Raw genomic sequence first — 27,104 nt, 5'->3', positions numbered from 1 at the left:
GACCCGCATGAGATTGTCACATGGACTAGCCCCCAAGAGAGTTTAAAAAGTTAAAGATATGGTTAGTTGAGTGAACATAATAATACGCTTATGTTGTGTATATATACATATGAAACAAACGTCAAATACAACTTTTACTGTTTTCTTGAAGCCGACAATGATTTTTTTTTTTTTGTACAAGAGAGTTTTTCACGTGTAAACGTAAACATGGAGACAATGCGAGGCCAATATCGTCATTTTATTAGGCGATGAGCGATTCAAGTCTCGGAAGAGGGCGGACAGATTTCATAGGTGGGCTCATCCAAAAAATTAAATTTACTTTTATTATCATTTGAAAAAATTAAACATTACTTATTATTTTAATACAAATTTAAATAATGTCCCATAAAAATTTAGAATATTCATCATTAATGCCCTCATTCAAAGATGATTTTGGGTCCGCCACCGATAAATTTGTCTATGCAGTCGAAGGTTGCGTTCCATCCAAATTACATATACAATGCTTTGTCATGATAGTAGTGTAGCTAGTCGGCGTGGCGACGATGGTGGGAGTTAAACCTACAATGTAAATAAGGGGTAACGAGTTAGTTTATTTTTGACATATAGAAGAAAAAGAGTAGAGGAAAAACAAATAGTATTCGCATCTCTAACCCGATCTCACTTGAATGATATATACTAGCTATGATAAATGATCTCGTCCGTATCATCATCATCATCATCATCATCATCATCATCATCATCATCATCATGAATGAAGTGATTCTGATCTAAAGACGTTATAATACCAAATCCAAATGACTCAACCTTCTCTATTTGACAACCTTTTCTCAACAGATTTCCATGCAGATTCGAAATTTTACTTTCTATGTATATATAAGATAATTGATTACACAGAGAAAAAACATATTAAAATAGAAATATTAATAATAAAAATGGAAAATATTGATTTTATTTTATAGAGAATACACATAAAATTATTACTAATTGCAATTAATTTAAATAAATAAGATTAATTTTAATAGCATTATATATATACTCATTCCATATTGGCATATATGTGTATACGCGTACATTTATATTTTATAAATTTTGTTAAAATATAAACGGAATCATATACACAGAGATCGAATATCGTATAACTGTTGGTGTGAGTGTCGGTCCATCTCTCTATATATACTGTAAACAAAGATATATCAAAACAATCGTACGTGTGGATACATAGATTATGGTTCCTCGTAAAATTGCTCCTTTTCGTTATATATATATATATATATATATATATATATATGAATATTTGAGTAACCGAATATTATGTACCAAAATTCAAACTAATCTCGAGACGAGGATGTGATTTGGAATATAAACCTCCTTCATAAACTTGAGACTTGGGGTAAGATAGACGTTTCACATATCTATGGGCTCAAACAGGCCCCTCGTGCGTGGTATTCGGAATTGAGGAACTTTCTACTTGCTCGGGACTTCGTTAACTCGGTTGCCGATGCTTCACTTTTCATCCATCGTGGTAAGGACTTTCAACTCCTTGTCCTTGTGTATGTTGATGATCTCATTGTCACCGGTAGTTGCTCAACTCGGATTGGTGAATTTATTTCAACCCTCGCGGCCCGTTTCTCCCTCAAGGATCTTGGTCATCTCTCCTTCTTCCTTGGGATTGAAGCTTCTCGCTCTTCTCATGGTCTCTTTCTTAGTCAAAGAAAGTACATCACTGATCTTCTCCACCGTACAAATATGTCCGATGCTAAGGCTGTTTCAACTCCGATGTCTTCGACTACGCGGCTCACTCTTACCGCCGGTAAGCCTCTGTCGGACCCTTTGGAGTTTCGCATGATTGTGGGCAGCTTACAGTACTTGTCTCTCACTCGTCCGGATGTTAGTTTTGCTGTGAATAAGCTTTCTCAATTTATGCATGCCCCGACTGACCTTCATTGGATTGCGGCCAAGAGAGTGTTGAGGTATCTTGCGGGAACACGTACATCGGGTATCTTTCTCTCAGCCAATAATGATGTTAGTCTTCATGCTTTTAGTGACGCGGATTGGGCTGGTGATCCTGGGGATTTTCGTTCCACCGGCGCATATGTGGTCTATCTTGGCAAACACCCAATCTCGTGGTCATCGAAGAAGCTCACTGGTCATTCTCGATCTTCCACCGAGGCCGAATATCGCTCAGTTGCTAACGCCTCTGCTGAGGTTTGTTGGCTCGTCTCGTTGCTCTCTGAACTTGGCGTCACTCTTCCCACTACCCCGACCATTTATTGTGACAACATTGGCGCTACGTACCTTAGTGCCAATCCTGTTTTCCACTCGCGCATGAAACACTTAGCATTGGATTTTTTCTTTGTTCGTGGCCAAGTGGAATCCGGCAAGCTTAAGGTTCTTCATGTTAGCTCCAAGGATCAACTCGCGGACGTGCTCACTAAACCTCTTCCTCGCTCGGCTTTTCATGATCTTTGTGTCAAGATCGGCATCACCTCCAGTGCTCCGCCTTGAGGGGGCGTATTGGAGATATTTGTGATTAATTGTAATCTATATATATTTGGAATATTTCCTAGATCGTAGGATATTATAGTTAGGTCAAGATCTCTTATTATACCTATATGTATGTGTGTTCGATAACCCTAATACTTAAGGAAATCAGTTCTCGTACACATACTACATACCATCGACGAAATCGACGAGACAATCTTTCTTTCGAAACGAGATCTTCCGTTCGGAAACATCGTATCCGACCGCATGATCGACGAGGGCGGATGCTCCTAAGACGTTTTTCTCGCCATTGCCGCCGGCGGAAGCTCGAACGATCGCAGCACATAGAGATGGGCCGTCTCTGAAATAGAAACCTTTGTTGGAGATGGAGTAATCGAACCGTCCGAGGTGGAGTGTGATTTTAGGCAGCGACTCGATGTCCACGTCGTCCGGTCGTGCGAAACACATGAGCTGGTTCACTTCGTACGCGATTGTCGGTCCAATCTGCATCAAAAGCTCTCGCTTCACGTCTTCGTACACGTTCGTCTCAAGATGCGTGAAATACGTCCCTATTTCTATTGCCATTGTGCATGTGCCGCCGCTTCTCATGACGCTATAAATGCATTTAAAAAACAACAACGCGTTACTGTGACAAATGAGAGTATAGTATGTTGCTTTGAGGCAGATAATGAAATAAAAAGGAAAAATAGAATAAAATATAACCATATTATTAGGTCAGTAAACTAAGGGAAACCCAGGTAAGATTTTCATTTTTGTTTACTTTTTTTTATGAAGATCAGTAAATCATTTTATGAAAAACACATGTTGCCGAATTTTAGTTTTTTTTTAAAAAATTTTGTTGATTTTTTATACAAATTTTAGATTGATTTTTTATACAAATTTTTTTTTTGATTTTTTATTTTTTTCGTTGATCGATCAGATTCAGAGTATGCCAACCTCTGCGCCCCAACGCTGATTCCGAGCAGGGAAACGTGAAACAAGTAGGAGCCCGTCACGTTAATCATCGCCACCGTCGCCGTCCCTCTGTCCCCATACTCCGCCGCGGATCCAAACCGGAGATAGTTTCGCGGCCCGACGGAGGAAGCCCAGAGGCAGTGGGAGAATCTCGTGACGCGAAGCTGAGAGAGGAGCGAGAATCGGTGAGTCGTCAAACTCGCTCGGCCGTCGACGCCGACGTCGTTGTCTCGTCGTCTGACAGTGTTGCTGGTCCCGCAGCCGAAGACAAACCCATGAAGGGGCAAGGTGTTGTCTTGATGGGCGACGGAGATCGAGGAAAACAAGTGAAGCGTGTCGGAGACGACGTTGCCGGCGCTGGAGATGGAGTCTTCGGCGGAAACGGCGTCGTATCCACAGAACCCAGATGCCAAACAGTAGAGGAACGGAGAGAAAGAGGCCTCGTCGATGCGAGCATGAACGAAGGTACTTGTCGGAGAACAGGGGGAGGGAGCAGAGGAGTTGCAGGGGACTGCAGAGAAGGTGTTCGACGAAATGCCATTGAAACGTCGGTTGGAGTCAGAGAGGAAACATTTGTTGCAAGGTTCGCACTCGAGCCAAGTGAGATGCGTTGAAGGGTCGAGCTTGAGGTTGAAGGTACGGAGAGGTGTTCCAATGGCGAGTTGAATGTAGAGGTTGGTCTCGATGGGGAAGAAGAAGCCCTCGAGATCTTGGGTTTGAAGAGTATGGTGATTTTGGTCGTGGAGTGATGGGATGAGTATCGGAGCGACGAAGCCGGACTGAGAAGAGAGGACAAGAGCGAAAATGGCAGTGGATAGAAGTAGAAGAAGAAGAAGAGGTCTCGATGTGGACGAAGCCATGTTCATTGGTTAATGCAATGTTTTTTGTTTACATGCTAAAACAAACATTAACTTTTTATATCCGAAAAATAATTTACTTCTCGTGGGTCAAAAAATATTGTTTTTTTTTATTTCCAAAAAAATGTAATTTGTTAGTCATTACGATAACATCAGTCAAATTTAATTAGGGTTCGCATAAATTTTTTTTCAAACGTTTTGATTTTGTATCATATCTTTTGACTCGTTATTAAATAAGTTTAGGTTTACTTATTTATTTTTTTACTTCTATCTTTATATCCTCTAATTTTCTAAACAGAACAGTATTCAAATGAAATATTAAAAATAATATCTTGTTTTTACCCGATTCAAATCTAAGTATTGAGAGATATTCACCTAAATTTTTTTAATTTTTTTTAAGATATAGTTAGATCAAACAAACTGTTATGAATAAATAAAAGAATAAAATACTAAGAAATTAGAAAATAATAATCATATGTCACAAAGCATGTGTGATTTAGTTGGTGGTTTCGTTAGTTGATAAACGCTTTACCCATGAGTGGCCATCAGAGGACAAGCGTGTTCGCACACAGGCTTCTATGGGCCTAAATGCCACGTCGGCTTTTCAGAATTTGCCACGTGGGCCAAAAGCCCATAGTTAAAAAATTGCATATATGTAGGGCCCACAGATTCTGCGGTAGAGATTCTTTCCTTGGCGGGTTTTCTTCCTCTGCTCACCCAGTAAAGGTTAACGCGTTTTTTCTCCTTTGAATCTTACGCATGCGCTTCACCTACCAGCGACAATTCAAGAAGACTGGATCACGAGCGTAGAAGATTCTAATCCTAAAGCTTCTTATTATATATGCTGAATTCCCAATTTCGCTTGAATAATTCCGGGCCCTTCCAGGTGCGGTGGCTTCCAATTTCATCTCTACGATCTGGGTTCCCCCCCCCCCTCTGTTCTCCGCTTCATTTTTTCGCGTTTTCTCCTAGGGTTCTTCCGATTTCATAGACTTCTTTTGTGAAATTTCGTTTGATTTTTTCTTCATGCGCTCTCCTTTTCGTCTTCAACATGTAGTTGCCCAATTCTTTTTTTACGAGGTTTTTGGGTCGAGACAGGTTTCTGTTGTGCATATTGTTGTTTTTCTTAAAATCCGGAATGAATGGAGAATCTCACTTCGAGAGCTCAATCTTGCAATGGGCGTGTTTATATTTAAGTTTCTATGACTTTTTAGCCAGAAAAATGAAAACTTGTGATCACTATGTGTATTGAAAATTCTATACTATGATGGGTTTCTGCTTTCTAATTTTGGTATGCCGCTGCAGGTCGGCTGGTGGTATTATCTCCCCCGGTTTCTTGCTCGACTCTTTGCAAAGATCCAGAGATTTTGCCGTAACTTTGTACCAATGGGTTGGGGAAACATTTACAGAAGACGCATGAAAGTCTTCACTGTAGCTCTTGTCATTTATTTCGATTATAAGGTAACTTCTGAATTGAACTGTTTCCGTGTTACTCTTTTCTTGTCTCTCAGTGTCTTCTGATGTATTTTGTTTCGATCAATCTTCTCTGATTGAAGGCTGTTCAGCAACGGGAAAAGTGGACTAAGAAGTCCAAAGTTCCCACCTTGTGGGAAAAGGCTCACGAGCGTAATGCCAAGAGAGTTCTGAGTTTGATAGTGGAGTTGGAAGGTCTATGGGTGAAACTTGGGCAGTACTTGTCAACTCGAGCTGACGTCCTTCCTCAGGCTTATATATCACTTCTCAAGCAGTTGCAGGACTCCCTTCCGCCTCGCCCCTTGAAGGAGGTCATACTCTTGTTGAATATCATCATTAGGGTGTAGAAGAACAAGCCAAAGAGAAAAAAATGATATTAGCTAGTATGATTTGGTTTTGAAGCTTTGTGACCAGCAACTATGGTGTTCGCTTTGAGAGGCTAAGCTATATATACGTTTCCTCAGGTTTGTCATACAATAGAAAGTGAGCTGGGCCATTCCATGGATGTTCTGTTCATGGATTTTGTTGACGAACCTCTGGCAACTGCTTCTGTAAGATCCTGAAACTTTGTCGGTGGCATATCTTCATATTATCTGACGCCAAAGGCTTCTGAACTATTGCTTGGCTTGAAATTAAAAAATGCCTCATTTTTTATATTCTTACTGCTTTGTAGATAGCCCAAGTTCATCGTGCGACTCTAGCTAATGGGCAGGACGTGGTTGTTAAAGTTCAACATGATGGCATTAGAACAATTATCTTGGAGGTATGATGTAATTTGGATCTGAAGCATTTGAGATTTACAGTAAGACCTATAACCGTTACATGATTGTTGGTCCCTGGTGCGTTCCTTTTCCTTTTAACAGGACTTAAAAAATGCAAAATCAATTGTTGATTGGATTGCTTGGGCAGAACCACAGTATGATTTTAATCCCATGATAGATGAATGGTGCAAGGAAGCTCCAAAGGAACTTGACTTCAATATTGAAGCTGGTACGTTCTCATTGCATACAAATAATATGCTTGAGGAGTATAGAATTGCTTGCTATGAGAAGAAAGTAATTAAACCGAAGCACTTATTCATTATTTTTAATCAAATTTCGGGATGAGAAGTTGGCTCTTTGCACACATAGCGATAGACCTTTTTTCTGGATACTACTCACCTTTTGCCATTGTTTCTTGCTTGCCGAATATCAGAATGGGTATTATACAATTCATTGTGAAAGACAGGGCTCTATCTGTTTCTGATTTCCTTTCGTCATCGAGTCCAAGATGTTTCTCAGAGTCACACTTAGGCACCACTGAGAGCTTAATTTTTCTGAGTTTTCTATGATTTCATTATGTAGAGAATACTAGAACCGTGTCCAAGAATCTAGGGTGCAGGAAGACAATTGATGAAGTTAGAAGTGGCAATCAAGTTGACGTCTTAATTCCGGAAGTGATTCAGGTACTTGGCTGATCGTACTCTCATGGTTGATGGTAAAAGAGTTGAATGAAGATGGTTAGCTATGGCACTTATGCAGTAAGGCCATGATTCAGAATCTTATGATGTAAGAAATTTCATTTACAGCTCTTACAAATAGATGGAACAGAACCATAGAATCACTTGTGGATAAAAACTGTAACAATCAACAACAACATCAACATCGCTTTAATCCCAAGTTTATTTGGGGTCGGCCGCATGAATTATTTTTTTCCATTCATTTCGGTTTTGTGTCATATCCCCCGAGATTTGCAACACATCCAAATCATTTCTAATGACTCGTTCCCAAGTAAGTCTAGGCCTACCCCCTCCTCGTTTATTCATTTCCATCCTTATACTTTCTAATTTTCTAACCGGAGCGTCTAGCGGTCGGCGTTTTACGTGTCCAAACCACCTTAAGCGTCATAAAAACAGTAACAAGATGTAGCATAAATCTGAAATGGTTCTTCTTTGTTTGTGTTTAACTTGTGAAACCATTGGTGCTGGTAGTGGTATGGCATCTGATGTAGCACACTTTTATATTTGATCATACTTAGAAAATCCGCGATGTGAAGCTGCTGTTTGACTTTACGAGTTCCATAAAAATTGTTGTAATACATTTCGCTTTAAATTCTAAAGCAACAACTGGAATCTGTAGCGTTAAAAGATGAAATTCTCTTCATAGCGGTATACCTGCTTTTTGTTTTGCGATTACACGTCTTACACTGAGTTATTCCATTGACAGTCAAGTGAGAGTGTCCTCATATTGGAGTACATGGATGGAATTCGGTTGAACGATACAGAAGCTTTGGATGCTTTTGGTGTAGATAAACAAAAGATTTGCGAAGAAATCACTTGTGCATATGCCCACCAAATATATGTTGATGGTTTTTTCAATGGTGACCCTCATCCAGGTATAATCCGCGACACAAAATTATTTATTTGGCCTTGAATAGATTGTTCAACTGAGATTCACAGCATTTGCTTAAGACCTGAAATGTCATCTTGTGTAATTTTACCACACTCTGTTTGATAGGAAATTTCCTTGTCAGCAAGGAAGCGCCACATCGTCCTATTCTACTTGATTTTGGGCTTACAAAGAAACTCTCAAGCTCTGTGAAACAAGCGCTAGCAAAAATGTTCCTGGCATCGGCTGAGGTTTGTGGAAATTTTATACTTGTGATGATTTTTTTTCCCGTGTCTGTTGGTCTATCAGTATAGGAAGTCAATATTGATATTCAATCCTTGTTCATTAACTTCACTTATGCCTTCAATAAGAAGTCTGCATATCATAAAATTGTATCAATTGTTGCTCTGGTTGTGCGTACTATTATAGACCATTGTAGAGATTACAGAGCATATCTTAGGTTTTAATTGCTTATTGTCACAGGGAGACCAAGTGGCGCTTTTGTCTGCCTTTGCAGAAATGGGATTGAAGCTGAGACTTGACATTCCGGACCAGGCAATGAATGTGGCGACTCTTTTCTTCCGTTCTTCTACGCCTGCGAATGAAGCTTATGTTAGTACATCCTCTCCTTAGTTCTTGGCCTTCATCTTTTTGGAGAATTTTACTGGATCCACTCTTATGGGTTCCTCTCTTTTGAAGCAAACACTGAAATCGCTGAACGATGAAAGAACAAAAAACATGAAAGTTATACAGGAGAAGATGCAACTAAGCCAGAAAGAAGTAAAACGCTTCAATCCTGTAAGTGAAAATCTCTCACATTTATGCCTTCTTGGGACAGTGTGCATCCATATCCAAACGAAGACGTGGTTTTGCAGGTAGATGCCTTTCCTGGCGATATTGTCATTTTTGCGAGAGTTATTAATCTTCTTAGAGGTATGATGTGTACCATAAGAATTTTATGTTTTGTGGTGCTTTACCGTCTTATTTATTTGTTTAATTTTATCGATATTAGGACTGTCGTCCACTATGAATGTCCGAGTGGTTTATCTGGACATCATGAGACCATTTGCCGAATCTGTTCTCTTGGGGTAAGTCCTCTTGGAAGCTTGCAGTGTATCATTCGTTCCCTTCCTGAAAAATTCTCCGTTATGACAATAAATTCTTTCATAGGAGTATAAGTCGAGGACCAGCTGTTGGTGCTCACTGGCTACATGACTCGCCAATTCATTCCGCTGTAGAAGCCAAACTGAGGAAGCTGTTAGTTGAACTAGGGAGTGTCCAGAAAATACTCGGAATTCAGGTTTACACAATTGTTCCAGTTTCAACTGTTTTGTCTGGCCAGTGCATTCGTTTCATTTTCCTGTTTGTTATAAAATATCATCAGTCACCATCATCATCATCTACATCAATGTAGGTATGTGCTTACAAAGATGGGGAGGTCATTATTGACACTGCTGCTGGAGTGCTTGGCAGATATGACCCTCGTCCAGTTCAACCCGATAGCTTATTTCCTGTTTTCTCTGTAACTAAAGGTGTCACCGCCGGTATGATGCATTGGCTTGTCGACAAAGGGTAAGTAACAACATTTATCATCTGAAATTCATTTTGCAGACCCCACATCCCCCAGATCACCTTTATTTCTGATACATAGGTCTGCATCTAGTAGAACTTGTTTTTAGTCGTACTTACCAAGCCTCGTATTTAAATGGTGCAGAAAACTGCAGCTTGATCAGAGTGTTGCAAACATTTGGCCCGGGTTTGGAGTGAATGGGAAAGGTACCATAAAGGTACAGAACTTTACTGTCGGAATATCTGTGACAAGGTCTCGTCTTTTTCCTGTTAGCATGTTTTGTTTGACTCTTTCTTGGTTTACTGTTTCAGGTCCATCATGTGCTCAACCATACGTCTGGTTTGCACGATGCCTTTGATCCCATCAGAGAAGGAAATCCTCTCCTTATATGTGACTGGGACGAATGTTTAAAAAGGATTGCTGATTCATCACTTGAAACAGAGTGTGGCAAGGTGCAAAATTATCATTATCTTACATTTGGGTGGCTGTGCGGTGGAATCCTTGAGGTATATCATCACTTGCCCTCTTTTGTTACCTTTGTAATTTACAATACCTCCTCTCATACTCTTGCTGAACCTATGCAGCATGCTTCTGGAAAGAAATTCCAAGAGATTCTTGAAGAATCTATCGTTAAACCCCTCAAGATTGATGGAGAACTATACATTGGAATTCCCCCAGGTAATTGACAAGCATCATAGTGTTAGGACATAGAAGAAAGACTTGGTTTTTAACCCTAATTACCTACGTAATTCCAGGTGTTGAACCTCGGCTTGCCACGTTGATGGTAGACACGGATGAACTGAGCAAGCTTTCACTGATTGTCAATCAACCTGGGCTTCCTCCCATGATGCAGCCTGAGAACATTTCCCGGATGGCAACCACCTTGCCCGTCATATTTAATACGCTGGATGTGCGAAGAGCCATCATTCCTGCTGCTAATTTGCATTGCTCTGCTCGTGCTCTTGCACGATACTATGCAACCCTTGCAGACTCCGGCTTGGTGCCACCATCACATTCCTCTTTATCCAAGCCACAGCTTGGCAGCCATTCCCACATCCCCAAGTTGTTTCTTTCCTTAAACGACACATCAAAAAAGAAGAAAGAAAAGGAAATGGCAGTCGCTGAAAAGCATAAACCAAAAGCGAGGAGGCACTATGATGATCGATCTATAACGCATGGTCGCGGCAGGGAGTTGAGCACAGATAGTTTAACCAGGCTAGTTGATGGTAGTAGTGCTGGTAATACTAGCAGTCCTGATGGCAAAACTGACGACAACCGAGAAAATGTTGGCAAGATTTTCAGAAACCCAAGAATTCATGATGCCTTCTTGGGTGTTGGAGAATACAGTGGCTTAGTGTTGCCTGAGGGGAAGTTTGGGCTTGGTTTTAAGAGGAACCGTTCAAAGAGTGAGTCTCTGACTGGCTTTGGACATTCAGGGATGGGAGGATCAACGGGATTTTGTGATGCCGAAAACAGATTTTCCATTGCAGTGACACTGAACAAGATGTCTCTAGGAGGTGTTACAGCCGATATTATCAAGCTGGTATGCTCAGAGCTAAATATCCCAGTGCCGGAAGATTTCTCCACTTTAAGTGCAATGGGATCAGCTCAGGAGATTAGTACGCCTGTAATCAACTAAGTTCTGCTATGTAAATTTTGCCCAACATGCATCACACAGCCGGCAGAAGAAGCTAACAGTGACAAACTGATAGAAAATACAAGTGTAAACGTACAAGAGTATTGTCGTTTGCTTTCTTTAAGGGTACTTTTTAAGCAGGTGATTCGAGTACTTAAACTCTTGAGAGAGTGTAATATCTTGTCCTGTACACACAGTTTACTGTACCTTTGGTTCAGCAGTAAATTATATATATTTACACAAAAACAGAACCTTTTTTCTGCCTTGTTCAAGTTGACCATTTGTGGTTATGGGGTCAGAATGTTCTTGGAGCTGCTTTTAGCTTTGAACTAATCTTGAATCTCTTTATAAAACAAATAAGACATTACTTTATTTGCTTGTAGTTCTATCTAGTGAGACAGAAACCCGCACAGGAGATTTGGCCGAGGGGTCATCACACATTTGCTGAGGAGAAGCCTCATGGCCAAATATCATCACTGGGTATGTTACAACAGAGTCCAAGACTTGAGTTCTGTCTGGTAATGGAAGATTGCTCGTCATGGACTGTAATGGCGGTGGTTGAGGGATTCCTCCCCGCAGCAAAGCGCAGAGTGTTGATTGGTTGAGGTGGTGATGGCGTTAGATGGGTTTGAAGAAGTTGATTCAAGCTGCTTGTGAGCGACCCTCTTGCCACCAAGTCTTCAGCTAGTTTCACCTGTAAGTTAAAATAAAAAACTGTACTTTATACATCAACATATATATTCAAGTTTTTTCTTCGGGTAACTATTCTTTCGAGCTATGATGATACCTTGACTCTAAGTGTTTCGACGTCTGATTTAAGAACTCTGTTACTTGTATCAGCATTTTGGAACTGCTGGGTTGCGCCTATTAGCTGCTTGTACAAGTTTGAGTTTTGGCCCCTCAGATTCTCAACGTGTGACTCGAGATCTTGCAAGTACTCTTGCTTTCTTCTCCTTGAGCGCCTTGCAGATTCCCTGTTCGAGAACATCCTGAAATCATTGCAGAAGCAAAAACGATGTGAGCAACTTTGAATTCATGGTTAATATCTGCATGCAGCTTGTTTTTGTTTTCTGGGCACCTTCTAAGACGTTTGATATCGTTAGGAGCATCGGTCTGTTCAGATTGACCAGCTTCTGTCTCTGCATCCTCTTCTTCGTCAGAGTGGTCATTGGAGGATCCACTCCCAGCTCTCCGAGCTTCTCCTCTTGCCTCGGGCTTATTTGTGGACGACGGGCTATCAGCTGACAGATTCTCTTTGCAGATTCACAGAAGAAGAACAAAACTTATATCGCTTACAGAACATATACAGGAAACAAAGAGAGAGAGGGAGAGTAAAACAATGAGTGAAAGAGCATACCACAGATGGATGAATGGGCATCAATGGTGGCAAGAGGAGTTATGCCCTCAATCCAGAAAAGGCTCTCTTCCAATCCACAAGTGTAATCCTGCAACTCAACCCAAGAGCCAAGCCTCTCAGTAAGCAAAAGAACAAAACACAAACACAACATCTGATTTGTCTCCTAAGACATCAAAGTAGCGGTTTCATCAAAAGAACAAACCCTGTTCTTGGAATCAAACGACGAAGGGTCTGAAGGGATCGTGTCAATGGTGGATTCTGGTGAGGAGGAAATGGCTTTCATGAGATACTCCTCGAACGCCAACTCGGAAGCGCTTCTCTTCATGCCTGCCTTGTCATCCATTTCCACTCAGCGTGGGAAAGAGAGAGAGAGAGGGGTGGCGATTTTATACAAGCACTTTGGAAGGTCACTTAAATTTAAAGTTGCCAACTTTATGGAACTTCTTAATGGCGAAGCAAGATTTGCTTAGTCAATGCAACGTCCTCATTTCCACTTTCACAATCCCAAGCCCCCCAAAAAAAAGAAAGAAAACGCAAAGGGAGGCTCTGCTTTTCCACTCAATTCAATTCTCAGTACCACATGGTTATTACGGCGCTAATCACAATCTAATGATGTTTCAATGTTGGTTTTATCCATAATTAAGTGCTCTCTCTCTCTCTCTCTCTCTCTCTGCGTTGAGCATTTTGCATGTTTGTGGAACTCAACATAGCCCAAAATTGAATATAAAAAGGATCCTAATAACCAAAACCCGTCGAATGCTTTTCAAAAGCGGATTGAAGACTTTAGCTTTTAAACTTTAATTTCCTAATTACCGCTTACTTGAATTAAACCATACGTTTACGGATTTGGTAATAAAGTTAACCTTTGTGACAAGCATTCATTTTTATTAAAAAAACATCCACCCATTAGTCATATGATGACATGCACATGCACATGCACTAAATGTTGAACCAAGGTCTCATTAACAGAGACAAATGGGTAGCCCACGTATGACCATTTGTATCATTCATTATATATATAGAATATGCAAACAGAAACACATAATTTGTGCATAGACATATATCAACTTTTTAAAATTTTATATATAAAAAATAAAACCCATTTCCTTTTCCTGTTTGATGTGTGAGCTGCTTTACAGATTCCATGCGACGCATGAAATTATTCGGCCTCGGAGATTATGCTCGTTGGTTCCACAACCTTTACACGCACTCGCTTTTTGTGGCACACAAGAAACGAGAAACAAAGTTCATAATGGGCCCCTCCTAATATATGGTGGGCCCATTTAGGCCCAATACTGATCATGATGGGCTACGTAAGCCCAAGTACGGTCATACCGATCGGCAACGTCGCAAACGGAAGCCCATAATGATTATATCTCAGACGTGGGAATCGGAGATGGCGAACTCGAGAATCGTAACGGGATGAGAAAATGAGAAGAACGAAGAATGAATGTGCTAAAGACTACTAAACCAGCTTCAAAGACAGAATCTCAGCAAGCCTGAAGAGCAGAAGCAAGGTTCAATGTCGGAGCAGTTAAACACCTCACACGCCGTCGAGATTTTTTTCAAGGCAGTGGAGGCTGCCTGAATCACAACTCCGTATCATCATTTTTCACCGCCAAAACATATAAGAACAGGTTTCGGAAAACATAATCGATTCTGTATCAGATCGATCTCAGACCACAGACGAAGAAGATTCCGTTACAAGAGACAGAGATCTCCGAATTTTGATTCAGGGAGATAGATGGATGTCTCTCATCTCTGTGGAATCTTGAGTTTTTTTTTTCTTCTAAAGCGCCGAATTCAAACCACAACAACACAAAACGGAACTGAACCACGACCACAATGGATAAGAAAATCCCGGCCGCCGTTTCATTGATGCTGCTGCTGTTTTCTGAAAACTCGTTAGGGTTTCATTCGGTAACGAAAGAGCTTTATAGAGAGAGACAGTTGATACAGATATTGTGGGCCCATATTAAGCCCATGAAACTTTAGATGTAATTGGGCCTCATTGACTCTCATTCTATTTATTATATTTAAATTTCTGAGAAAATGGCATGATTCGGTAATTATAACTAAAATCTTGGGACAATTTTCGGGAGCCGAGACGACAAAACTAGCCACTCACTCGCGAGTCGCAGCTTTGGCAAACGTTAATCCAAATCAGTGGGGGACAGAGAGCGAATCGATCCCTTCCATTTCGGAGGTTGTATTGTCTTGATCAAACGAATTCGAAGGTAAGCTTCGGTCTTTACTTGGTTTCCTTCCCTGCTTCTTGATTCATCTGTTTTGTATTAGGGTTTATATTTGGGGAACTTGGATCCATTATTTATCTCCGTTACTGGGATTACTTCACCAGTAATTGTTCGTTCTGGTTTGAGTCAGGGGGTCGATTATGTAATTTTTCCTGAATGTAGAATTTAGATCGAATTGTTCGCGGAGTTTTCTCCTTATTTGTTGTTTGTTTTTGGTCGATTCGTATCTGTGTTAGGGTTTCCTTCGATCGCTCTATCTTGTTTTGAATTCTGTATCTGTTCTTCCGCGTAATTCAATTTTGGCGTCCGTCGTTCTCTCTGTAATCGTGTCGAATTTGACGACAGATTGTTCAGTTAGAGGGTAAGCGATGTACAATGGAATAGGGTTACAGACACCGAGGGGTTCAGGGACCAATGGTTACATTCAGAGCAACAAGTTTTTTGTGAAGCCTAAGTCTACCGGTAAGCCCGTTAATGGTGGAATAGGGTTTGAGGATGGTCAGGGCACAGCTGGTCTCTCCAAGAAGCCCAACGAAGACATCCTTGAGCACGACCGCAAGCGTCAGATTCACCTTAAGCTTGTCATGCTCGAGGATAAGCTCATAGATCACGGTTACTCTGATGCTGAGATTGCTCAGAAGCTTGAGGAGGCCAGGTTGAATCTTGAGGCTTCCACCTCTTGTTCCGATGAGTCTGCTGATGCAAAAATCTCTGATACCCAGCCCCATCAGATTGCTGCTGGAAAAGGAGAAACAGATGGAGATGTTTCGGGCTGCGCTTGAGCAAACTGATGAAGGTGATGTTGACAGTGAACCAAAGAGCAAAGCGTACGAGGATGCTGAATGTAGACGAACAGAGAGGCGAGAGCGTTCCTTTCTTGACCGAACCTGAAAATAGGAGTGACGAAAACAAAAAGCGAGTGAAAGTGCATGAAAGGTATCGATCGCCCTTCAGAGAGATCTGATTCCAAAGAAGAGTGGGGAAGAAGAGAAGCACAGGATGATCATAGGAGACAGCATTACCGTAGAGGGAGGGAGGAAGCACGGGCAAGATGAGGAGGATGACCGCGACTATAAGCCGCATGACAGTGCAGCCGGAAGGAAGAAGACGACGACGGTAGGATGAAGGGTCGTAACTATCATGAAGATCGGCCAAGTGGGAGGAGGAAATCATATGATGATATGACATCTCTTCGCTTAAATCTTTCTATTTTGTTAATGTTTAGTGACTTTTCTCCTGTAAGAACTTGGATCGTTTGTATAAGCGCATAAGCCATTTTTTATTCGTAGTATACAAAATAAATGCCGAGAGTAGTGGTATTGGTCCATTAGGAAACGGCATCCTTCACGTCAATTTTTGGGTACGGAATCTCTTATTGCAAATCATGTGTGTAAGTTTAAACTTCAAATGGGATAATAATGTATTACAAAGGACTCTTTAATGGGACAATGTGGAGATCTTAAAAAAAATTACAGTTGGAGACAATAGTAAATTTATTATAGTTTTAGAAATAAATTTGAATTTATTATAGATATATTTAATAAATTTATTTAAAATATTATAAAATGTATAAAGAAATTAATGTTTTTTAATTAAAGGAATGGGTACAGGACCCCATTGTCATTGAATTGGATTCACCCATGATATGGAGGGATTGAATCCAATTAAACCGAAACCAAAACCAAACCAAATGTTAATACACTAACCAAACCGGGACTGATCCTTCTTGGGGTTTCTCCATATTGCTTCGAATGCTCCTTCACATAGCTCTCGTCATCCTTGGACACTTCTTCACCATTTGTGTCTTCGTGTCGCTAATACCCACGTTTATCACGTGCTTCTAAATTTGTGGTGGTTGTTAGCGATGACGGTCCCTTGTCCCCATCCCTCTTGATTGCCATGTCCGGTCTCTTTGTCACGTTGCGAAAAACCTACCACGTCATAGCATCTCGCAAGGCCCAAAAACCCGCTATATAAAGCATCTTATACGCTGCCCATTTTCCACAATCATCTAAAAAACAAAACCATATTCACAAACACGAACCCGAAAGATGAAAACCCTACCAATTGCTTGTCTGCTGTTCTTGGCCACTGTCACGGTCTGTAACGCTCGGACCATGACGGTGCCTGAGCTCATCGAACAGGTCACCGACCCAGATATGGCCGAGCAGCTTCGGCTGTCGATCTCTTACCCGAACTGCCGAAGCTGGCACCTTGGTGTCGAGACGAACAACATCATCAACTTCAAGACTGTCCCTGCGAACTGCGAAGAATATGTCGAGGATTACTTGACATTCTCCGATCAGTACCGTGCAGATTCCAAAACTATATGCAAAGAGGCATACTATTACGCCAAAGGACTTGCCCTTAAGAACGACACTGTCAATGTTTGGATCTTCGACCTCGACGAGACCCTCCTCTCTAACATTCCCTTCTACCAAGCTAATGGCTTCGGGTATATATATGTACATATACATGTGTTTATATTTCAGATATATATTTGCATTTTCATGGATGACGTAGATAATTTATTGTTTTTTTCAGGACAGAGAGTGTGGACTCGGAGGCATTCAACAAGTGGATAAGCCTTGGAGAAGCTCCGGTTCTTGGGGAGACATTGCATCTCTACAACAACCTGCAGAAGAAAGGGATAAAACCCGTTCTGATCACCGAAAGATACGAGGAGCTTAGGGAAATCACTCTCTCAAACCTCGAGAAAGCCGGTTACACCTTCTGGGAGAAGGCCATATTCAAGTAATGGGATCCCAATATATGTATATATATATATAGGAAAGAAATTCCAAGAGATTCTTGAAGAATCTATCGTTAAACCCCTCAAGATTGATGGAGAACTATACATTGGAATTCCCCCAGGTAATTGACAAGCATCATAGTGTTAGGACATAGAAGAAAGACTTGGTTTTTAACCCTAATTACCTACGTAATTCCAGGTGTTGAACCTCGGCTTGCCACGTCAGGCCGACGGGATCGAACGCGAAGATAGTGAACTACAAGTCGAAGGAGAGGAAGAAGCTGGAGAGGGGAGGATACACAATCATAGGGAACATCGGAGATCAGTGGAGTGATCTGCAGAAGGAGAGCGCGGGAAGGAGGACTTTCAAGCTCCCTAACCCTCTTTACTACAAAACCTAAACTCTCTCACTTCTCTCCCCTCCTTTGATCCATATCTATATGGCCTCCTGTCTTGTCTCTCGTGTTGTAACCGCCTTAATCTATCAATAAATGGAGTATCTCCCGAGTATTTTTACTGTCTGTCACCTTTATATATATATATAACCCGTAAAGAAAGAGAAGATAAGCGTGAATGTAGTGTAATGATTTTTGTGCGTTATTCGAGTAATGTACATGTTCTTATATAGCATGGATGATGACTATAGAATTACCGAGTATAGTGAATTACAATTTACAATAACGTCTTTATATAATATGCCCCTTGATATGGATAATGATGAATTCCATTCCATGACATAAGATTAAGATCGTTTTGTGAGTAAATATATAAATTGATGGCCGAAAACAAAATGGCAATCCAAAGCAATGCGTTATAAGTTGACACAAAGATAAGTGATGCAATATTATGACGATAAGAAAGGGAAGAGACTAAAGCTCTTTTCCATTTTCAGTTGGGGAGAGACATTTATATAGATTTTTCGGATTTTATGAAAGATGTAAGTAGAGTCTTGAATCGTGAATTTCTAGATTATAAAAAAAAATATTATAACAATAAATAAGTTCGAGTTTTGTAAAAAATAAAAATAAGTAGAGTAATGGAAAGTGTGACGCCAGTATCCATATCCCCATCACATAAATTCAGGTAATGGGCATTTTAATAGAATTAGATGCGCATGATTGTTATATTCAGATCCCCATATCATAAATTTGCACAAATCGTCGGCAGACATTCGATATTCATACGATCAATGTATAGATCTTACCTACACAAAATTGTAATAAATGTGAACCACTAATTCATATTAGTTTTGTTTATTTTTTCTTATTATTGGCTATTTTTTTATTTGTTAGTTATTAAAAATATAAAATTTGTGTCCATCCACCACAAAGAGAGGAAAAATTATGTGATGCTAATTAAGTCGTGTTTTTGCAGTTTTCTGAATGTTGATTTTTGTCCCTCACCGAACAGTGGCGGAGAGCGATGTTGGAAGTTCGAACAGTGCATATTATATTAGGACGAACATGTTCGACATATAATTTAATAAAATCAATTAATAAAAGCCAAGATAAAACAAAAAAAAAAATATTACGTGACTAACGGACAACATCCTAAAAAAATCACGATTTAAAAAAAAATCATATAAATTCTTCAACTTTATAATTTCTATATAAATCATAAACTTTATAAATCTGATCGTATTCCCATATATTTATTAACTTTATTTTTTTTTTGTATAAAATCATGAATTTATAAATTCTATACAAAAATAAATAAAATTTATTCTTCCATATAAAAGTTACACAATTTATGATTTTATATAGAATTATTCTACTAAAAAAATGATAATTTTTTTTTCTATTATTCTAAAAAATATTGAATTTTAAAATGAAAGCAATTAGTTTTATTTTATTCTTTTATATATCAACACGTGCTTTAAAACAAGCGGAGATAAGACTCGCAATTATTATCCCCCCGAGTCTGACGCTCACCTGCCTGTGCCCATTTCTGCATTATTGCGTTGCGTCGATGTGTCTCGCTCTATTTTCAGCACGTGCAGCTTTATCTTCCATTTAACACGACTGTCATCCATCATCATCATCAGCAAAAAACAAATATATCATCATCATCATCATCATGTATATATGTATGTATGTAGCGACGTGTACGTTGCATGCATGGGAAGCGAAAAACTCTATTAGCGGTACGTAGGTGCCACGTCATGTCAGTCAGAGGCACGCTTTTATTGTTGGGCTTAGGAGATCCAAACACATTTGGGCTAGATTTTCTTTAAGCCCATATAAATCATCCCAAATGATATGCTCATGCTTGCGATATATATATATATATATAGTGGCTGACCTAGAAAATTATTTAAGAGGGGGCAATTTTATTTTTATTATAAATAATATTAATTTTATAGGGGTATTATACAGTTTTATTCAAAATTTTCTATAATTTGTGTGAAAAAATGGTTTTTAATTGATTGAGTGGGGGCATGTGTCCCCATACACTGATATAGATCCGTCTCTCTCTGTGTGTGTATATATATATATATACCAACATTTTTTTTCCTTAATCTTACAAGTACAAAAACAAAAACCCTAGCCAAAATTAACCGATTGGTGTGAGAGCGAACAATGCATGGAAAAAGGCCTCTATCAAGAGAAGAATCAGATCAAGGCAAGGGATCAGAACAAGTGAAGCACAACGACGACTTGTGTTCAATATCGTGTTCGAGTACTTTGTCCGAATCCGATGTCTCCGCCTTGGTCAGAAGCAGTAACAAAACATGTGAAATATTTCAGATTCTTCTTTTCAAGATTATACACAAAACTCGTAGTTCATAATGCCAAGCATATATATATATATATGGGGATAAATAAAAAGTGATTTGGAGGAGAATTAAGATGAAGTGATCAAAGAACTCAAATATCATCGGCTTCTTTAAGCATCAAAATCCCAACGAGTTTCAAGTGCTAGATTTTTTTTTATCAAGTAGTATATACGGAAATCGAAACCATGATGATCTAACGTCATGGTTCATAAAAAAAACATACATACATAAATAATAAACACAGTTCCGAATCCATTGAAAATTTTAAAATCTTCAAGATAATAATCTTTTGAATTAATACGTCGTTTTAGATTTACATATGAAAACTATAAGAATCATTTTTCCTGTATATATAATGCCATGAACTACTACCTATTTGTTGATTTAGCACTTGTCCCGCCCCAAGTTCGAGCCCCAGGGTGGGGAGGAGAGCGAATATTTCAAAGCACATGGCTTGCTCCCGGTCTGAAGATTAGTCTGGGCTTCGGCCCAGGACGCTCCGTTATAAAAAAAAAAATCAATTTGTTGATTTTAAATTTGTTTAGCATTTTCTAAAACATCAATCAAGTTATTGAAAATTACTCTTTTTTACAAAAAAAAAAAAATTACTTATGATATCTTCACACTTGTCCCTTAAAATTTTACCAAAATTACGATTTCATATTCACCGTTCATATTTATACCCCTAAGGATAAATTAACGTTATAAAATCTGGATTTTAAACATTTGCATTGAATCATATATATATATATATATGTGTGTGTGTGTGCGCGTGTGAATATTTACAAATTATTAGTAACACCAAGCCTACAACCTGATCCTGTTAATATTTTAAACACACGCATACATATATATATACACGTACACACATTGATTGATATCCCCAAATTCCTAATTCCTAATCACCACTTCATCTCCGATCCTTCCGATAATAGTGTCTTTTTGTGCTTGGTGACAGTGAGATTGTGAGGACAAGGACTAGGGCGAGCAAGAGCAAATGATGACGATGACGATGACGACGAGGAATACGAGGAATTAGGGTTAAGAGGGGCGACGAAATTGAAAATTTTCACATTTCGTTTCTAATTTTCAGATTAAAAAAAATTAAGACTCGATGAACAAAACATATGATTAGATACCAAAAATCAGATTTTTAACATTATACTGTAGTTAAAACGAAACTGCGGAACTCGGAACTCCAAAACCATAGGATTAATAGCTTGGCAAGCTATTATTAATCACATATGAAGAGAGAGAAATAGTAGGCTACACCAATCTATCTACTCTGACGTGGATACTTGTTTCAAGCACTTCGACAAAACCTTGCGTCGAATAGGAGCTGCCTTCCGGATAACAAAACCGGAACTTGTATCTGAGCTATTACTCCGTTGGTTTCGATGATCAGAGCACTTATGCAGGAAAATACTATATGATGCTAACCTCTTTCTCTTGGGGTATCTAATATGATACTTTACTTCTTACTAAGTTTGCAGCCTCAAGTACTCAAGGTAGAATGGAGCTTTTCTCTCTCCTAGGGTGAAGCTGGGTGCGACTCGCTAAATCCAACCTACCCCGACTGCCAACCGGCCGGCCCACTGCCGACCGGAAAAGAAACCACCGGATCGGCCACTGCTGTCCGGCAAAATGCCCCCTCAACTTCGATCCGCAACCGCACAATTTCCCCCTATCAAACTCTGCCCCAAACCCCACACCGAAGCTGAACATGCCGCAAATCTACAGCCAATCAGAAGCAGTCCAGCCGCCTTCAGGGGAAGACCCCCAGACTCAGAAAGAGATCGGGACCCCCCACCACTTGGAGCAAGCTACTGCAAAGTTCGATTCGAACATTGCGGAAAACAGGTAATCCGGAAAACCATCAATCGGGTGTACCTATGGTGCAATTCATCCCTGAGATGCTCCAAGCGTCGAGCAAGGAGTGGGATGATTTCATTATCGGCCAGTTCTACGGCAGGTCGCCAACCATGAACAAGATTATTGGCGTCGTCAACGCTATATGGGCAAGGGGCGGAGCAAGAATCCGTGTCCATAACATGGGGAAAGGAACTTTCCTCTTCAAGATCCCAAACGCTCGGCTAAAATCATCCATTTTGATGCGAAATTTCTGGTACATTGGAGACTGCCCGATGTTTATATCTGCTTGGAATCCTAACCATAGGCCGGAAAAACCTGCACTGCATTCGGTGCCTACTTGGGTGACACTCACAAATGTGTCGGAGAAGCTGTTCGACTCAGATAGTCTCAGCAGAATAGCAACATGTGTCGGTGAGCCATTATACTTACACCCATTAACAGAGGCGAAAGAGGTGTTTAATTTTGCTAAGATCTACGTTGAGGTCAGCCTGGCAAAGCCTCCGCCGAAGAGCATTGCAATTACTCTTCCGGGTGAAGAGGAGAGATTCATCTCGGTGGCATATGAGTGGCTGCCACCGAGCTGTGACCACTGTCTAGAGGTGGGGCATAATGTAAAACATTGCCCAAATATACCGACATCCGAGGTAGGTAATCAGCAGAAGAAAAATAGACCCCAGTGGAAGAAAAAAAAAGCTCGATCAGGAGAAGAAAGTAAACCCGTAATGGGAAACATGAATGGCCCAGAGACAGGTAGCAGGAATCAAGAGGACTGTGAGGGACGTGGTAATTGCTTAATTGAGAAGGTGGCAGAGACCAATGTAGACAGCTCTCCAGGTAAGGAAGAGTCATCAGTTGCGCAGAATCTGGCTACTGTTGCAACCCCTTCGCCAGTGGGTGGTAAACCAACACAGCCTGAACATTCCTCGGAAATGGTTGGACAATCTACTAATTCTGTGGCAACCATTCGAACAAACCCACCGGTAACCATTCCAACAAACCCTACCAACTCACAGCGTGGGAAAGGGATCAAGGAACCTGACGATGGTTACACGTTGGTAAGGCCAAGAGAGCGTGGTTGCAGAACCACGCAGAAGAAACGTAACTAAAAAAAAAAAACCTAGCTCCATGATTTTTTGCTGGAACACAAGAGGGTTGAATGATAGGAATAAGAGTCATAGCATTAGGCAGTGGATTCTGGACCAAAGAGTTTTGGTGGGCGGGTTACTGGAATCTCACATCAGACCGCTGAATGCTTCGAGAATCCGCGCTGCGGTTCCCTTTGGATGGAGGACCTTTTGTAATCATGGAGCAGATCCATCCGGTAGAATTTGGATAATATGGGATCCATCAGTTATTCTTCACATTTACAAGGTTTCATGTCAATCTATTACTTGTGGGGTATTTATTCCTAGCTTACAACTGACATTGGCAGCCACATTTATCTATGCAAAGAACACGGCCTTGGAGAGAAGAGAAGTATGGGCTGAGTTGACGGAATTGAGTAGGCATCATATGATCAAAGACTGTGCATGGGTAATACTTGGGGACTTTAATCAAATGTTGCATCACAATGAGAGGTCTGACCAGCATGTTGCCACATCCTCACAGGGAATGGATGATCTTAGAAGTTGTATTGAGGAAACAAGACTATTCGACATGCCTTATAGAGGGTTGCAATTCACGTGGTGGAATAATCATCAGCTTGATCCGGTCGCAATTAAACTAGATAGGGTCCTCATCAATGACTATTGGTTTGAAAGGTTTCCGGCTGCATTTACGGAATTTATGACCCCAGGCCCTTCGGACCATGCTCCGAGCAAGATACACTTCCCTGGAATTTCAACTCAGGTTCAGAAATCATTCAAGTTCTTTCCACACATAGCACTTCACCCAAACTTCTTGCAGGTGGTTCAGGAGAGTTGGAAATACGACTCACTCGAAGGCAATAAACAAGAAAGGCTTAAGCAAGCGCTGAAGGGGCTAAAAAAGCCGCTAAGAGGCCTGAACAACTGACACTTCAGCCAGATTTCGAGCAGAGTAAAGGAACTGAGCAATAAACTATCAGAAGTTCAGGAAATCATGATGCAGAGGCCAACCCCAGACCTAGTACAAGCTGAGCAAAAGGCTAGAAGAGAATGGAGCCTTATGATGACTGCAGAGGAAAGCTTCATGAGACAGAAATCAAGGATCCAGTGGTTGAAGCTGGGAGATAGAAACTCGGGTTATTTTCACAGAGTCGCAAAGGGTCGGGCAGCAAGGAATCACATTCATTACCTGCTCACTACGGAGGGGACTCGAATCTCATCCAAAGAGGGAATCAAAGACCATGTAATAGACTTTTACAGCAACTTATATGGTGGGCATGTGGAAACAAGAGAATTGATTCAACTTGAGGAATTGAGAGATTTGCTAACTTTCAGATGCTCAGGTACGGATCAGGCTTTACTGACAAAAGAAGTAACTGCGGAGGAGATACAGTCTGCGTTTCGTTCATTATCACAGAATAAAAGCCCTGGTCCGGATGGTTTTTCGAAAGAGTTTTTTTACAGCCACATGGGAGATCACTGGTCCTGCCTTGGTAGACGCAGTATCAGAATTTTTCAGATCAGGCACATTGTGCAGGGGATTCAATGCCACTGCTATCACTTTGGTACCGAAAAAACCTGGGGCAGATAAGCTTGTGGATTACAGACCAATTAGTTGTTGTACCACCATATACAAGGTAATTTCGAGAATTCTTTCAAAGAGACTCAAACCTCTGCTCGTCAATTGCATCTCAACCAACCAGGCAGCCTTTCAAAGTGGAAGGTTCATGATGGAGAATGTCCTAATTGCATCTGAATTGGTCAGGGATTATAACACTAAGGGATGCAGGAAGAATGCGATGCTTAAGCTTGATATACGTAAGGCATTTGATTCTGTCCAATGGGGGTTTATAATACAAACTCTAAAGGCAATGGACTTTACGAATATCTTCATTCATTGGGTAGAGCAGTGTATAACAACCACTAGTTTCTCGGTAAACATCAATGGGGAGTTATCGGGCCACTTCAAAGGAAAAAAAGGACTACGGCAATGTGATCCTTTATCTCCGTACCTATTCATTATCTCTATGGAGGTGCTAACAAGGAAACTGGATAGAGGTGCCATACTTGGGCAGTTCCATTGACACTCCAAGTGTGCAGAACCTCTGATTACCCACCTGATATTCGCCGACGACTTAGTTATCTTCAGTGAGGCCTCTAAGTCATCGCTGGAATCTGTGAGAAACAGTTTGACTTGGTTTGGACATGGATCTGGGTTGGAGATAAATGCAGGAAAGTCAGAAATATACTTTGGGGGTATTGCAGAACAAGAAAAACAGGAGCTAGCTTCAGTCCTTGGTGTCGCAATAGGCACCTTCCCTATGCGATACTTGGGCTTACCAGTGAACCCAAAAAGGCTCCTTGCAGCAGACTATGAACCGTTAATGGACAGAATCCGCCAAAAGATCAGCAATTGGACAACGAAATTTCTCTCATACGCAGGTAGAGTCCAACTAATTTCTGCAGTAATCTATGGTATGGTAAATAGCTGGTGTCAGGTGTTTCTTTTGCCAAAAGCTGTATTACGAAAAATCGACCGGCTCTGCTCTACCTTCCTCTGGAAAAACACGACAACGAGCTCTGGGAGGGCTAGAATCTCATGGGAAGCAGTCTGTAAGCCCCGATGCGAAGGTGGATTAAACATCAAAAGGCTGGAAGATCTCAATAAAGTTTTCCGCCTTAAGATGATCTGGGCACTCTTTCGGGATGCGAGCTCCCTTTGGGTAGCTTGGATGACGATTAATATTCTGCGACACGGATCCTTCTGGCACTCCAAACCTACGCCAAGACAGTCTTGGAACATCAGGAAGCTTATGAAAACGAGAGATTTGGCCAAGGAATTTGTTCGTTGTAAGATAGGGAACGAGAAAAAAGCGTTCTTCTGGCATGATCCTTGGACGGAGTTAGGGCCTCTTATTGACTATATCGGCAATGATGGACCAAGATTACTCAGACTACCTTTACAAGCGAAGGTTACTGAAGCCACAGAGAACGAGAATTGGACACTCCCTGGAGCACGAACCCAGAGAATTCAAGAGCTTCACATACAACTTTTAGGAATGAAGGCTCCACTCACCAGCGACGAGGAGGAGGATACCTTTCTATGGAAAACATCTGATAATGGATACAAGTCGATATTCTCAGCATCCATGACTTGGAAACTCATTAGAGAGCCTGCTGCAAAGGTGGACTGGTTCTCAATGGTTTGGTTTAAGCAAGCAATTCCCAGGTACGCTTTTATGCAGTGGGTGACTATGCAAGGTAGACTGCCTACACGTGACAGGCTGCGTAGATGGAATCTCATACAGAATGCAAATTGTGTTCTATGCAATGAAGAGGAGGAATCTCATGGGCACCTGTTCTTCCGCTGTCCGTACAGCTTCGAGACGTGGTCGATACTGGCACATAAGCTCTGGCACAACCCTCCGACAACGCTAGCTAGCTGCAAAGCCTGGGCAGATGGAGTTCCATTATCAGATGAAGGCAGGAGAAAGGTCCTCATAAAGGTCCTGGTCCAGCACACCGTCTATGAATTATGGAAGGAACGGAATAGTCGGATATTTGGGAACTCTTCAATCACGCCACAAGTCCTGCGGAAACGAGTGGATCAATCGATAAGGAATTCTCTCCTATCCCTACAACAAGGCAG

General features: G+C 40.8%; 6 protein-coding genes across 8 annotated transcripts; 4 read left to right on the top strand and 2 right to left on the bottom strand.

Moving 5' to 3' along the window:
- Nucleotides 1–2,667: 2,667 nt before the first annotated feature.
- LOC104814966 (aspartic proteinase nepenthesin-1) lies at nt 2,668–4,421 on the bottom strand. The gene is made up of 2 exons (XM_010543229.2): nt 3,439–4,421; nt 2,668–3,094 (listed from the first exon to the last, which is right to left on the bottom strand). Exons 1-2 carry the CDS (start codon nt 4,320–4,322, stop codon nt 2,668–2,670), a joined length of 1,311 nt encoding a protein of 436 aa, XP_010541531.1. The 5' UTR covers nt 4,323–4,421.
- Nucleotides 4,422–5,039: 618 nt separating this feature from the next.
- On the top strand, nt 5,040–11,618 carry LOC104814963. Of its 3 annotated transcripts, none has more exons than XM_010543224.2 (19): nt 5,040–5,199; nt 5,619–5,774; nt 5,870–6,097; nt 6,251–6,337; nt 6,460–6,549; nt 6,650–6,776; nt 7,130–7,230; nt 7,991–8,159; nt 8,282–8,403; nt 8,636–8,764; nt 8,852–8,950; nt 9,028–9,085; nt 9,165–9,240; nt 9,323–9,452; nt 9,567–9,724; nt 9,867–9,939; nt 10,034–10,228; nt 10,307–10,400; nt 10,478–11,618. In XM_010543224.2, the coding sequence occupies exons 1-19, from the start codon at nt 5,155–5,157 to the stop codon at nt 11,359–11,361; spliced, it is 3,021 nt and encodes a 1,006-aa protein (XP_010541526.1). In that variant the 5' UTR covers nt 5,040–5,154; the 3' UTR covers nt 11,362–11,618. The 3 variants fall into 3 exon arrangements, with proteins under 3 accessions (XP_010541526.1, XP_010541528.1, XP_010541525.1); XM_010543226.1 differs by having other exon boundaries at nt 5,199–5,234; XM_010543223.2 differs by lacking the exon at nt 5,040–5,199 and adding an exon at nt 5,281–5,411.
- On the bottom strand, nt 11,601–13,346 carry LOC104814964 (basic leucine zipper 9-like). The gene is made up of 5 exons (XM_010543227.2): nt 12,918–13,346; nt 12,716–12,803; nt 12,437–12,611; nt 12,146–12,347; nt 11,601–12,052 (listed from the first exon to the last, which is right to left on the bottom strand). The coding sequence occupies exons 1-5, from the start codon at nt 13,056–13,058 to the stop codon at nt 11,816–11,818; spliced, it is 843 nt and encodes a 280-aa protein (XP_010541529.1). The 5' UTR covers nt 13,059–13,346; the 3' UTR covers nt 11,601–11,815.
- A 1,491-nt stretch (nt 13,347–14,837) lies between these two features.
- On the top strand, nt 14,838–15,879 carry LOC109116738 (pre-mRNA-splicing factor cwc21-like). Its single transcript, XM_019202697.1, has 2 exons — nt 14,838–14,952; nt 15,316–15,879. The coding sequence occupies exon 2, from the start codon at nt 15,339–15,341 to the stop codon at nt 15,750–15,752; it is 414 nt and encodes a 137-aa protein (XP_019058242.1). The 5' UTR covers nt 14,838–14,952; nt 15,316–15,338; the 3' UTR covers nt 15,753–15,879.
- Nucleotides 15,880–16,980: 1,101 nt separating this feature from the next.
- Nucleotides 16,981–18,240, top strand: LOC104814965 (vegetative storage protein 2-like). Its single transcript, XM_010543228.2, has 3 exons — nt 16,981–17,425; nt 17,515–17,724; nt 17,949–18,240. Exons 1-3 carry the CDS (start codon nt 17,022–17,024, stop codon nt 18,121–18,123), a joined length of 789 nt encoding a protein of 262 aa, XP_010541530.1. The 5' UTR covers nt 16,981–17,021; the 3' UTR covers nt 18,124–18,240.
- A 4,150-nt stretch (nt 18,241–22,390) lies between these two features.
- LOC104815137 lies at nt 22,391–24,383 on the top strand. The gene is made up of 2 exons (XM_010543456.1): nt 22,391–23,425; nt 23,742–24,383. The coding sequence occupies exons 1-2, from the start codon at nt 22,391–22,393 to the stop codon at nt 24,381–24,383; spliced, it is 1,677 nt and encodes a 558-aa protein (XP_010541758.1).
- Nucleotides 24,384–27,104: the final 2,721 nt, after the last annotated feature.

This window comes from Tarenaya hassleriana, unplaced genomic scaffold, assembly GCF_000463585.1.
Source record: "Tarenaya hassleriana unplaced genomic scaffold, ASM46358v1 Cleome22, whole genome shotgun sequence".
Lineage (NCBI taxonomy): Eukaryota > Viridiplantae > Streptophyta > Magnoliopsida > Brassicales > Cleomaceae > Tarenaya > Tarenaya hassleriana.
Note: the sequence above shows the minus strand (reverse complement) of the source record. Positions and strands in the feature narration are given on the sequence as shown.